The 14,445-nt window shown below is 42.5% G+C and overlaps 1 protein-coding gene across 1 annotated transcript; it reads right to left on the minus strand.

Moving 5' to 3' along the window:
• Nucleotides 1-2,854: 2,854 nt before the first annotated feature.
• On the minus strand, nucleotides 2,855-4,483 carry LOC147902620 (putative inorganic phosphate transporter 1-7). Its single transcript, XM_087373903.1, has one exon. It carries the CDS (start codon nucleotides 4,481-4,483, stop codon nucleotides 2,855-2,857), a length of 1,629 nt encoding a protein of 542 aa, XP_087230029.1.
• Between the last annotated feature and the right edge of the window lie 9,962 nt (nucleotides 4,484-14,445).

A 14,445-nucleotide genomic window follows, 5' to 3' on the forward strand; every position in this document is an offset into this window, starting at 1 on the left:
AAGTCTGTAAATGTTTGCTCAATGTCAGGTTGTAGGATTCTAAGCTTGCTCAATGTCTTACAGGTATTCTAAGCTGTAGGATTAGTGTACCGAATCATCATTATTCGAAGCCTATGTATGTTTGAATTGTGATAGGTTGCTCCAAAACATGTTGCCTGCACCAAATACCATGCCCACATCAAAAGATGAAGTTGAAAGCGATCCATGAAGGTTACAATACATTTTAATGAGATGGAAATTTTGCCCAACCAGTAGTAGCCCTTTTCTGTGAGCACTACATGCCCACACAAGCACCACCTCTAGCGGACTAAAAGGCTTATTTTCTCATAGACCATCGGTTGGATGGTTTTCTGTTATCTTATGATAGTCCTCTATCTGGACTATGCTTGATCAATGTGGATGACACACGTCGAGTAGAAAAGAGAAGCAAGAAGAGTTGATAGTAGGAAGGTATGTAGATCGTTCCTATACCTACGCATAGCTAGCACTACCTATGTCTAATAAACATCACTAAGCACATAGGTTGGCATTGTATTAACTACACGTCTTGAGCTTGTAATCAACCAAATAGTTGACGGCCCTCTGGGCTCCCATTTTGGGCACCACAAGGCATTCAGAGTCCTTAGATTTCAACAATCGAGCGACACAAAACTTCCATTCATCTTCTTACAAGAATCTAGGCTCTTATTCCTTGGAGAGTGAAGGCCCAAGCGAAGGGTTGTGATGCTCAAAATGGAGCGATTATCAGCTGCACACATCAAACTTATTGGGGATCTACCATCCACTCCACGGGCGTGACTCAGAAATCCTCACAAATATGACTTTCAAGATCTAGATCAACACTAGAGGTGAAATAGATGACCAATTTAGCTGCGTCTTCGAAAATGAAACAAGGAATACTAGCTAGGATTCATGGGGTGACCAAGTTGCGTGTGTTGACATTCACAAATACACAGGTAGATACCTCGCCTATATGTTGGTAATCTTCACTAGGATGAAGAGTGACATGAAGACCTAGATGAAGAGTGACATAGGTAGATACCTTGCCTATATGTTGGTAATCTTCACCAGGATGAAGAGTGACACGAAGACCTAGATGAAGAGTGACATAGGTAGATACCTTGCCTATATGTTGGTAATCTTCACCCAGATGAATTCTATAATCAGGGCAACGACAGCATGATGCAATGCCCAAGAGCAGACACCAAAAGCATAGAGAAGGGACAGGAAGAGGAATCGGTCAGACCTAGGACTGGGGCTGCAATTGTAGAAAATGAAGCGGATGTAGTATGATGCATTGATTGTATGATAGATGCATTGGGAGACTTGGCCGTATTCAAATAAGTACTTATCAGATGGGGGTTCCACTTTGCACGCAAGTCAATACCACCTATGTTGAGGTGTGTGCAAAGTATTTTACCCATCGAATATGCTTTGCATTGTCGATCAAGCATTAAACACACTCGCTTTAGTAACAAAAACCTATAAAAATATTGAGTATGAGATGAATTTAAAATAATGCCATGAATAGAAATTAGTCAAATTAACATGGTTGTGTTCTATACTAAAAGAAGTTCAAATATGTCTTTACACCTTGAAATTTAGGTAACACATGAAAAAGTTACATTAATTTGAAAGGATATGGGTTTTCATATTTTAGTGTATTTTTGGTTTCCCCCCCCCTCCCCCTCCCATCCAAAAGACCCCCCTTGGGCCTCACAAATTATGAAAAGTATGTACAAATCTTAAAATCTTGCATATTTTTGAAGGTATATGCCTTATAATTTGTGGAAAGGGAGACATAAGATCTTCATATTTTTCCCTTGCATATTTGAAAATTTTAAAAGAAATCTATGCATATTCTATATGGACCTTGTTTCCCCATATCTTGGATTTTGGACGAGGGTAGTAACATAATACATATTGAGTTGGCGCCCGAGGATTGTGATTTGTCTTCAACAACTCAAGGTGCAATTCCATAGAGGGAATATTTTGATTTATTGATGATAATGCACGTTGAACTTGAGAGACTCACGATGCTGCATGTGAGAGTTTGCACCTTTTGGCAAAGAAAAAGAAAAAAACAACATGAAAGTCTCCTTTTCATAGGTCGCCAAGAAACAAAGATTTAGCATTAATTAGAGTTACTTTGGTTTTTATAGTTACCCAGGGAAGGGCCTGTTTCCTCATATTATAACTCTTTGGGAAAGAAGCATGCCGCCTCGCATCCACACTATGTGTGGTTATAATTATTATATGTTATATATTAGCATACAAATATTCTCAATTGCTTGTTATCAATTTGGATTCTTCTAACATTCCTCTCTTATGATGCATGTTTAGCTCGATGCGAGGGAGCAAGGAAAGCCAAGCTGCATGCGACATCGAAAGATATCAACACCTTTATTCATATGATTACGGTCTAGATATGTGACGATATTGTATAGTGTACAATGAGGATCAGTTATGAGCTCTTGTGAGCATCACCTTATTTATGTATTTGTTGGGCTTCAACTCCCAAAATGCACAAACAATAATAATTCACTACTCTTGACATTTGTAGGGCGGATCGGGTCCTAACGGATCCTCTGTAGTGTCTCATGTCCAAATTTTTAGTCATTCACTTTTTTCCTTTAAAATTTTGATAAAATGTTAAGATTCAGGTTCCATTTGGAGACATCAGTTACGTGCTCACGAAAGGCTGCCTGCAGCAAATCTAGGGCAGCAAATTTAGTTTAATTCAATTCAGTATAAGATTCACAAAACAGTGAGATTGATTGATGCATAAACTATACGTTGGTGCCTGCCTTGGCACGTAATTGCATTGATATTGTTTGGATTCAAGCTAAAATTTTCAAACAGGTGAAGGTGTGTCCTCCAGCGACGTAGTGGCTGCCCCAGTTCTCTTCTCAGCCTTCTGGGTCTCTCCCGAGATGTCTTCCAAGGATTGCCCCATAGGCTCCGGGATCAGGAATGTCAACAAGAAGCCCAGAGCACTGGTACCCGCCAGCATCACCAACGTCCTTCCCACTCCTATCCCTGGACTGTAGCCTGCATCATCCAGCCTCGGATCGGGATCCTCCGCCAAGAACTGGAAACTAAACGCTCCTAGTACTGCTCCTAGCTTGCCCACTGCGGCTGATATTCCATGGCACGTCGTGCGAAACCTGGCCGGAAAGATCTCTGCCGGCACGATGAAGGTGGTGGCGTTAGGCCCGAAGTTGCAGAAGAAGAAAGTAAAGGCGTATATGACGACGAACCCCACGTGGTTGTTGTTCTTCCAATGCTTGTATGGAATGCCCAGAGCCAACAAGAAGGCGCTCATGAAGAAGAAGCCTTGGAGCTGGATGGTTTTCCGGCCGATGCGGTCGATTAAGAACACGGTACACCAATAGCCCGGGATGATGGAGCACAGTGCGATCAGCGCCTGCGCCTTCGAGACTCTATAAACTTCTTCGATGGCACTCATGGTCGATGCAGGTGGCAACCAGCGTACAGCTGTAAGCACGTCTTTCTCGAAGAGGTTGAGGGTGTACCAAGGGAGCCCCGCTAGAAACCATGTGGTGGATGTGCCCAGCAGATGGAGTCCGTGATTCTTGAGGAATTCTCGAGAAAGCAATGCATAGCTGGATTCTTCATCCATGATCTTGGCTCTGGCCTCAGCATCTGATTCAGCATCGAAGCTGGTTTGCAGTACACGGCCCATGTCGCGGGCTGCTTGCTTCGTATTGCCTGCGACTAAGGCCGTGTAGCGGGCCGTCTCAGGCATCCGCATGCGCCAGTAGTAGGTCAAGACTGCAGGTACGCAACCGAAGAGGAAGACGATCCTCCAGACGTAATCGGCTCCGGGTGGAGTGGAGGCGATAGGGTCGACTTCGAAGGGAGGGCGAGGGAATTCGGCACGCAAGAGAGTGGACGCCATGATAGCAATGGCTGCACTAACAAGAATACCGAAGCCTTGGTTGGCGAAGACAGCAGCGACAAAAGCTCCGCGGGTGGCGGTGTTGGCATACTCGGACATGATAGTCGCAGAGAGGGGATAATCGCCACCGATACCGAAGCCGAGCCAGAATCGGAAGAAGCAGAGGGAGCCGATGACAGCCTCAGGGCGAGAGCCAAAGGAGAGGGCGGAAGCGATGGAGCCGAAGATCATGAGGAGGGCAGCGAGGCCATAGACCTTCTTTCTGCCCATTCTGTCGCCGAGCCAGCCGAAGAAGAGCTGGCCGAAGAAGGCACCAACGAGGGCGACGCCATTAACAGCCGCATTGATACCAGGAGGAAGGGTGCCAGGAACACCAGACCCGTGCTTGTAGAAGTAGATTCTGCCGAGGAGCTTGGTGACGGTGGAAACAGAGATGAGGTCGTAGGCATCGGTGAAGAAGCCCATGCCGGCGATGATGATGGTGGTGAAGTGGAAGCCCTGAGTCTTGGCGTTGTCCAAAGCAGCTAGAACCTCGAGCTGCTTCTTCTTGGGCGCCATCATCGATCTCCAGAGACCAGCTCTAGCTGCTTCTGTTGATATTGTAGAGGAGACGCCTCTCGGTTCTCCTTGTCCGATCGCTGGTGTCGTTGCACTTGTTCAATCGAAGTTTCGAAGTTTTGGAAATCTAAACAGTGACAAGTTTTGGAAATCTAAACAGTGACAAGTTTTGTTCTCCCTGCTCAGTGCTCGGCATGTTTATACAGAAAAATATGCTGCCTAAGAAACTGCTGCACGAGCCAAACAAATTAAAAGAAGTTTGCTGCGGGGCAACCGAGGAGACCAACCTACTTCGATTTCAAACAGAAACCCCTGAGGGAATAACGATCTCTCAGAAATTCAACTCTACTAAGCGACACCTTCGCGTTCCGCAACGGCCGGAAACGGTCAAATGAGACAAATCATATAAGTTTCCTCACAATGTTTTTTGGCCTGCCCCAAATGGAGGTCTTAGGCTGGGTTCACACGCATCTGCCCTGGACAAGGAAAAAAAAACTCTATCCTCCAATGAAATTCAGAAGCCCATGAAATTGCATTTCACACACAAGGTCAGATGGGCGGGATGATTTCTTGCGTGGCAGCTCAATCACGGACCCCTTTCCACAACTGGGCATCCGACATCCCAAGCTCGCCCATAGGGTGTGTCTGCCTCACTCCCCCAATCAAAACATTATGCACGCAACAAAATCGCCACTTAAACCGTGGATAGGTTTCGAACTCGTGATCACGCTTATCAAATTAAAGCAACCCTACCACCAAGCCCCTTTATAATAGATAATATACACTACACATTAAATACTTATCTTCTTATCCATTCGGCTGTGTGTGAAACAGGGATGTTTTTATCGCATTAGTTTTGTTAATAAGCGAAAGTTTTATATGGCTTGTGAAAGTTTATATGCTTTTATAAAAATAAAAGCTCATCTTGTTCGCCACAATTTGAAACTAAAATCAAAAAAAGAGCTAGGTTTAGCCTTTAAGATTATAAAATTATAAATAAAGTCCATGAAATGCGCCAAAGTTTTATATAATTTAATAAATATATATATTTAAAGATTTCACCAACATATTAAATATAAAATTTAAAAATTTGGCTACATCTATAGAATTAAGGACCAAAAGAAGACTTGTGCAATCAAGTGCAATCTAGTGTTAACATTTAATGTTTCTATTTGAACATGAAGCTGTTTGATATTGCATAAAATGTAAATGCAATGTACTATTGTCACCAATATATCCAAGAGACACACTGAGGTGGAAGTCAGAGAAAAGTTTCTCATACCACTAGAGGCCTCTCCAGACACCCACCTTTATTCCTTTCCCATGCTCAATAAAACACTTGGCCAAGATAACCCAAGGGGCATTACCGTGCTACAAGGCACAAGTCATTTTCCGACGGAAATACCGACCTTTTTTACACTAAAAAGGTTTTTTTTTATGGGCGCAAAGGTCGGTATTTACATCGCTATTAACGTCAGAAAAGAAATGTTGCTATATAAGCATTGCTATATAGCGACTCTAGTAAACATCACTATATAGCGACATTAGTAAAGCGTCACTATATAGCGACCCTTAACAGAACTTTAAAAAAACAATAGTGGGGCTAAAGAGGGCCATAGCAAGCCCTGTTTTGCCCCACTAATGTTTTTTTCAATAATTACAAAAGAATGTTTACAAGCACACCAGCGAGATAAAACTCTCAAACCTTGTTTGTTACAAAATTTCCCTTGTGAAAGGGGTGATACAAAATTGCTCAAACGAGCCAAGAGACAGAAGCATATACATGCCAAAGATATACAAAAATTACCTTTTTCGAAAAGGGTGATAAAAAATTGCTCAAACGGGCGGACATACAAAAGCATATACATGCCAAAGTATATACAAACTACTGCTGCTGCTGCTCATCTGAATCATTGCCGTCGTCGTCGTCCCAAAGTGTGAAGTACCTACAGAGTCCATCGGTCTCCTCGCAGCCCTCCTCTGACTGTCGAACTTTTTGGGATGGTCCCTGAACTCCTTCTTCAAAAACTTCCAATCAGCTTTGTCGACCCAGCTAGGTTTAGCCTTCCTCTTTGTGATGGAAGTTCGCAAGGTCGGGCTAGGGGTAGCGTGGGTAAGGTCCCTGAGGAGTCGGCTGAGTGGAATCAAAGTCCTCTAGAGAGACGTAGAGATCATGATGTCTCCTCCTAGGAGGGTTTTTATACTCATCGGATGTGGGACGTGATCCCATGTCTAATTTGGGGGGATTGGACAAACACAGACACAAACACGAAAATAAAAATAAACACAAGAGCGGGTAAGAAGCGGAAAGACAATTAAGTACTTAAGACAATTATGAAATTCAAAAATGAAAAGACAATTAATCACTTAAGAAAATTATGAAATGACATCAACGCAGAAAGGACAATTATTTACTTAAGACAATTATGAAAAGCTAGTTTTGAAGGACAAATATTTATGAAAGACAAGTGGAATCCAAGAAGGTTTTCATATATAAAAAATATCGCCCAAAATACTATTATTAAACAAGAGTTCTCATGTACAAAAGGAGAGCGCAAAATCTGGGGCTCTCCAATAGTGTGGATATACTGCTCCTCAGTAATCAACCCGTCATCAGAGAAGTGCCTCCATGTATCTCCTATGCGATGGTGGTGGTGGTAGGCTGTCTCAACAGGAGTAGGGTACCTGTCCACGATATCAAGCTGCAAGATGACACAATTTGCGGAGGGGTTAGTACAAAGAAACAACCTCCTAATAAATCACATAAACACAATATAATTTGAGATTGATACTTACAAATTGGGTCTCCCATGATTCAACACCCCCTGCTCCAAAATGCACGTTTTCATATTGCTCCATTTGGATCCTTCCTGCCTCCATGTGCTGCAAAATGGGGTCCCACCTTCACTGCCTTCTTCCACTCACGCTTGTGAGCGGTGTGGGGCTAGCCCCTTGGTGGTTGACCTCCCTCTCTCCTGGCAATCTTAGCTAGTGTCTGCCTCTTAAGCGAAGATCTTTTATGGGCAAGTATCATAACAATCTTTGACTTGGCCCATTTATCTGTTGTGAACTGAACATTGGGGGGATTGGGATACTTAGAGCGAACAGCAGCGAGGGTCTCATCAGCCAACTTTTTTTGTTGGTCTTTATAGTGAATAAAGCAATCTTCGTAGTTGTTAGCAATTACAGAGCGCATGAAGGCCATGATGTCCTTCCCCCGTGCATCCATCAAGATGCCTCCTGTCTGAGTGATGTCATAGAAGATCATACCGTCACCCTCTGGCACGGTCTGCACCATCTGAATCATCCCCACCCCCACCATTACCCCCCCCAAAGCACTTTGCCATGCATCCCCCATCGCTCTCCCTGCTATTATGCGTGCTGCTCTGTCGTGTTGAGCTAGTACGTTGGCCACTCGTAGCTAGAGAAGCAACTCTCAATTGTACGGGAGTACGCTAGCCACTCGTAGCTGGAGAAGCAACTCTTGACTGCATGGGAGTACATCGGTGGCTCTGCGAGGCAGAAGGGCCTCCTGACCGTAGGGGGGGAGAAGGGGCTCAGCTCTGTAGCCGACTGGGCTGTCTCGACTCCACTGGGGTAATCTCAGCTGGTATGGGGTTAGGGTGGTTTGGAGTCTGTACTGCCAACTCCTGGGGGGTGTTTGGAGTACCTATCATGTATGTGTATAACTCCCCAGGAGTGGGAGGGTGCCCCAAAATGTTATATAACTCCCAAAAGATGGCATCCCGAAAGATCAGGTGAGGCTGAAGAGCTTCCTGGCCACATGATGAATTGAAGAAAAGAAAAGAAGAAGATTACCATCGAGCATGCCCTCTTTCCATCGAGCATGCTCTCTTTCCATCATGCATGCCCTCATCACAAGATGCAAAAGAAAAAATAGAGTGACAACCTAACATTGAGCAAGCATTTATAGACTCCTGCATTCTTTGAATTAGAGTGACAGAAGTCTGTATCTGCTTGCTTAATATTAGGCTATTGAAGCTTCACGTGGGGAAAAAGAGAGAAGGAAAGAGAGGAGAAAAGAGAGGAAAAGAGAGGAGAAAAAAGAGAGAAAAAGAGAGGAGAAAAAAGGAGAAAAGAGAGGAGAAAAAAGACAAAAAAAGAGCGGAGATAAGAGAAAAAGTGGGGATTAAGGAGAAAAAAAAAGAGAAGGAAAGAGAGGAGAAAAGAGAGGAGAAAAAGAGAGGAGATGAGAGAGAAAAAGAGAGGAGAAAAGAGACGAAAAGAGAGGATAAAAGAGAGAAGGAAAAAGAGAGAAAAAGTGAGGATAAAAGAGAGAAAAAGAGAGAAGGAAAGAGAGGAGAAAAAAGAGAGAAAAAGAGAGGAGATAATTAGAGAGAAAAAGAGAGGAGAAAAGAGACGAAAAGAGAAAAAAAAAAAAGAGAAGGAAAAAGAGAGAAAAAGTGAGGATAAAAGAGAGAAAAAGAGAGAAGGAAAGAGAGGAGAAAAAAGAGAAGAAAAGAAAGGAGATAGGAGAGAAAAAGAGAGGAGAAAAGAGAGGAAAAGAGACAAAAAGAGAGAAGGAAAGAGAGGATAAAAGATAGAAAAAGTGAGTATGAAAGAGAGAAAAAGAGAGAAGGAAAGAGATAAGAAAAGACAGGAAAAGAGAGGAGAAAAAAGAGAAGAGATAAAAGAGAAAAAGAGAGGAGAAAAGAGAAGGAAAGAGAGGAGAAAAGAGAGAAAAAAAGAATGCAATCCCTTATTTCCTCATGAATGCAATCGCTTTCTTCATTCATGCCATCCCTTTCCATCATTCATGCAATCCCTTTCTTGATTCATGCAATCTCGTTCCATCATTCATGCAATCACTTATTTCCATCATTCATGCAATCCCTTTCTTAGAAGGGGAAGGGGAAGGGAAAGAGAAGGAAAAGGAAGGAGAAGGGGAAGGGGAAAGGGAAGAACAAACAAGAAAAGCTATTGTAGCGCATCTATAGATGCATCTAATAGTGCGTCTACAGGCGTAGCTGTTTGTTTTTCCAAAATTTAGACGCACTGTTTGATGCACCTATAGACACGCTCTAACAAACACCTTTTTGAAAGGAACTGAAAAGGACATGCGCCCGACCCCAAAAAGAACAACACAAGAACCAAAAACATCTCTTCCCTGCATACGAAAAAGGACAAATCCAAAGAGAGCAACTTCCAAAGAAGACCAACCGCCAAGAGACTTATCTTGGATAGAGGTATGGAAGCTTCTTGTCCTTCTTCAAAGCTGCTTCTCTTTCTTCTCTTCCTTATTCACCCTCTTCTCTTGTATGCTTGGGGATGACTGTGTAAGCCTGGAGATGAGTGTGGGTGCTTGGACATAAGTGTGGATGCTTGGAGCTATGTCTGTTTATAGGAAGCAAGCCGCGCGATGCTGAAAGTATGTGAAAGAAAGCAAGCACACTAAAAGTAGGTTTGAAAATCAGCTCGTAGTCTGTGCATCTAAAAGCGCATCGAAACGTGCATCTATCAATGCAGCTACACTATGTTTTAGACACACCTATAGACACATTCCATAGTACAGACGCGGTGTTAAACCTGCTTTTAGACGCTACATAGAGTTTTAACATTTACAACTCATGCAAGAACACATGTTTTGGGTTGTTTATCTGTAGGATGTCTTCATCTTCAACAAGTGGCTCCAATGAGGATGAATCCCTCCGTATCCACCATCGCGAAATGCGGTTGGAGCAAAAAATCAAATGTATGTGTGATTGATGTTGAAGAAACATGTATCGTGCACGCAAAATTACACTCAATCACGTCTCAAAGTATGGAGAATGGGATGCAACTGTAAACATGGTAAGTGTTAAAGAGTTAAGGTTGATTGAGATACCTATGGGTGTTCATGTGTTTGAGTTATGATCCCTTTTTAATTTGATACAGGATGCAGTGCCACACCCGCATATGTTGCCCTATGCTCGTTGTGAGGAGGCGAAGCGTCGATGATATGAGGTGCGATCTTCAGGAGGGAGTGTTACGGATGCATGGAGTGATGGTGATAGTAGCCCTATGCCATTACCTCATGAGGCTGTGGAGGATAAGGTGTTTAATGATATGGTGTGGGATTTATATGTCCATCAATCCTCAGGTAGGGATGATAGCATGGAGCAGGATGATCTTTTTACTGCAGCATCGACTCCACTATTTGAGGGACGCACATTCTCTATTCTATGTGCCTCCCTTGAGTTACTAAACTTGCAGACCATCTATGGATGGAGCAATGCAAGTTTGAATGCATTACTCAAGTAAGCTTTAAAGTCTATTTTGCAAACATGGTGAATTATGCCTGCGGGTCAATTACTCGAATGCTTTTTCTCATTTATGGTCTTCAGGCTATTGTGTAAAATTCTTCCAAGGGAGAATTAGTTACTGACCTCAAGAGATATGGCAAGGCAACATGTGACCTCTCTTAGAGGATTAGATTACAAGCGCATCCATGCATGCGTCAATGATTGCATTTCTGTTTTGACCACATAAGGATGCAAGAGAGTGTCCTACTTGTGGAGAGGCAAGATATAGAGCAAATCTCAAAACTTTGGATGTGCCTTGTAAGTTTCTGCAACATTTTCCCATAATCCCTCGCATCCAACATATGTCAAGTGCAAATCCATTGCAGAGCTCATGTCATGGCATTCCTCCCATCGATCAACCGATGGCAAGTGGAGAGCTCCTATAGACACTCCTGCGTGAAAGCATATTGAAGACACATGGCCAAGCTTCAAGGAAGAACCTAGGAACTTGAGACTTGGATTGGGTATGGACGGTGTGAACCCATTTGGTCTCAAAAGCACCTCTTACAGTGTATGGCCAATGATATTGGTGAATTATAATCTTCCACCCTCAATGACGATTAAGAAAGGACATGTTATGTTATCCCTTCTAATTCCAAGGAAACATAAAGTAAAAAATCCTGATGTTTATTTGGAGCCTTTAATTGATGAGCTAGAGATACTTTGGAGAGGTATCGAGGTGCATGATGCCTCCCTCGTCATGAGACTTCAACTACAAGGCAGTCTTGATGTGGACGATGCATGACTTCCTAGGCTATGGCGAGTGTTCAGGTAAGCATTGAACTTTTAATTATGAGTAGGCAATCGAATTTGGGACAGTTCCACGACTCCTCCACCACTTTGCATGAGTCGGTAAGGGTTTGTAACTATTATGTGCTATATTGAATGGAAATAAAGATTGCACACTAACACCAAATTTTGTTTAGATACTCCATCTTTTATCGTTTACCATATTGGTCCCACTTCAAGATCAATCACCTGCTCGATCCCATGCATATCTTCAAGAATGTGGCATCTACCATTTGGGAACATTTGAATGGGACACAAGATTCTACAAGCATAAGGGAGGATCTACGCACCACAAGGAGGATGCATGAAGCTTGGCCACAAGAGAGGCCAAATGGGTGTGTCTTTTTACCTCGTGCATCGTGGAGATTATCAAAGCTAGAGATGGTGGCAGTGAAATGAGCTATCATTACAATTCGTACTCCCACTGGATGCATGAGGTGTTTGAAGGAAGAAAAGAGGTGTAGAGCAATTATATGACATGAAATCTCATGATTGGCACAAGGTGCTCCAAGTAAGTATTTTATGTGCATAATATATTTTTCCTTCCAAATTTGTGAGTGAATTAGAAGCAACTAATCAACCATTCCTCGTGTGTTCAATTCATACTACCTACTAGCATTTCTCGTAGTGCATCGAAGGACGTGAAGGATTGTATTTACAAGATGGGCGAGCTTGTGAGGTACTTTATAGGATAAAAAATGTGAAGCGTATTAATGCTCCATGCAAGGTGTTCATATTGCTAATATGGTGTACTTTTTCCTTTCTAGGTATGTGAGCTCAAAGGAAATAGATCCCACCATGCTTGAGAATGCTCAAGTTATGTTAGTGGAGGTGGTTTGTTTAGTGGAGGAGACATTTCCACGTTCTATTCTCACAAGCCAACTACATCTCATAGTGCATTTGGTGGATGAGATTGCTATATGCGGTACTGTACATGCATGATGGTTGTTCTTCCTCGAGCACTTCATGAAGACCTTGAAGGGTTTCATGAGATAAAATGCAAGGCCCGAAGGTAGCATGGTCAAGGGTTGGTTGGTACAAGAGTCACTTGTATATATTTCTAAGTTTCCTATTGATGTGGATAGCTCTCTCCCACGACTATGGAGAGACCATGATGAAGACCTAAGGATTACCTCTATTGTGCCTCAAGTAAAAGGACAGAGCAAAGTAATAGACACGGAGTTGCTTAATAATATCAACCTTTATTGCATGCTTAATAGTGATGTGATGAAAAAATGGGTGACAAGATACAAGGATGCAAAGGCAAGAAGAGAAGGCGAAAGGGCCCTCTTTCATACACACCACGGATCTCTGTGCCATACCCTTAGCATCTAAGAGCACTTCCAAAGGATATATATTCATGTGGATTGGCTACTTGATGAAATAGAGAGAGTAGAGAGAGACGAGGGGATGCATATCACAATGGAAGAATGGGAGTATGCTAGGGGATGCATGAGCAAGGTCGGTATATAGAATGTTATGCATAAGTTAGGAGCTTTCAACAATTTAGATTGCTTATTTAATTGATTTTGTCTTAGTGTACTGTACTATGTTCAATGCTATATGATGTGAGGGCAAGCATTTTCGAACACAACGGATTGGTGATAAGAGAAACACATAAGATTGTGGCATCATTGCTAGCTTTGAGGGAGCCAATGGAGCCATGGATGATTATTGTGTCATAATCCAAGATATTATTAAGCTTGAATTTCAACGCTTCTTTGTGTATGTTTTGGATGTAAAGTGGTTTAAGGACGTGGTGGAAAGAGGCCCTAATGCAACAATCAAACGCCATGCAAGTGGCTTTGTAACTATTGACTCCACAAAGTTTTGGCAACGTAAGGACACACTAGTACTACCGCAACAATGTGAACAGGTATTATACACACATATAAAAATACTCACTTTTAAATATTTGATACCTTTGATGCAAGGAAAATAACATGATGTTTGAATTAGGTTGTCTATCAACCAATGGTGGATAATAATAGGTGGTGTCATGTCATACCTATTACGCCACGTTCCAAAGTGATGTATAGTACATTTACTAATATGGAGCATATGGAGGATGATCATGGCCATGGAGGTGATGATGACCATGATATGAGAGAGGAGGATGATCATGAGATAGGAGATACAGATATTGAGGCCATTACCCATGAGGACGAGCCTACCATTGGTGATACTGATTTTGATGAGCACATGAGTAGCACAAGTAGTAGTGGGCTGAATGTATTTGTAGATCTCAACACTGGTTTGGATTTTGAAGTAGATAGTGTGGCAAGGGTTGATCTCATTGAGGATGAGATTGAACCGTAGCCCATCATTGATATTGGCAAAACTATTTTACATATTGTCTCATTATCCTCACCTCACTTAATTTTTGTATATGTGGGTTTGCCAAAAAGCATTGATATTTTTATTAAAATTATGTGCTTTGGTAATCATGGGCATTGTTTGGAAATCAGTGATGTACATTATCAGCCTGCACCAAAATCTCACTTTCTGTATTCTCTGTTTTGCATCTAAATTTGTGTCTAAATCCGTGTCTAATTCTCAGTGCAGATGCGCTAATAGACGCGCCTATATTTTCACTATTCTAGCAATGCCTATAGATGTGCCTGCTATTTTGCACGTCTATCAAGTGCGTCTATAGTTGCTTTGTCTTGTTGTGTCCTCAGTCACCCCTACTCCACTACCTTCAGCTTGGACCCCACCCAAGCACACGCACCTGGACGTTGTACTTCGTCGAGTTGCTATCCTGTGCAATCTTCTCTTGTACATGAGCTAGCAAAGAATCAATGTCTCAGATCACCCCAACGTGGGGAGCTTGGTTGGGGTTTTGGGAGGACAGCCATGGGTGAGGTCGTGGTT

The sequence above is a fragment of the Dipteris shenzhenensis genome, chromosome 4 (genome assembly GCF_047967505.1).
Source record: "Dipteris shenzhenensis isolate YYH24624 ecotype China chromosome 4, Dip_SZ_1.0, whole genome shotgun sequence".
Classification (NCBI taxonomy): domain Eukaryota; kingdom Viridiplantae; phylum Streptophyta; class Polypodiopsida; order Gleicheniales; family Dipteridaceae; genus Dipteris; species Dipteris shenzhenensis.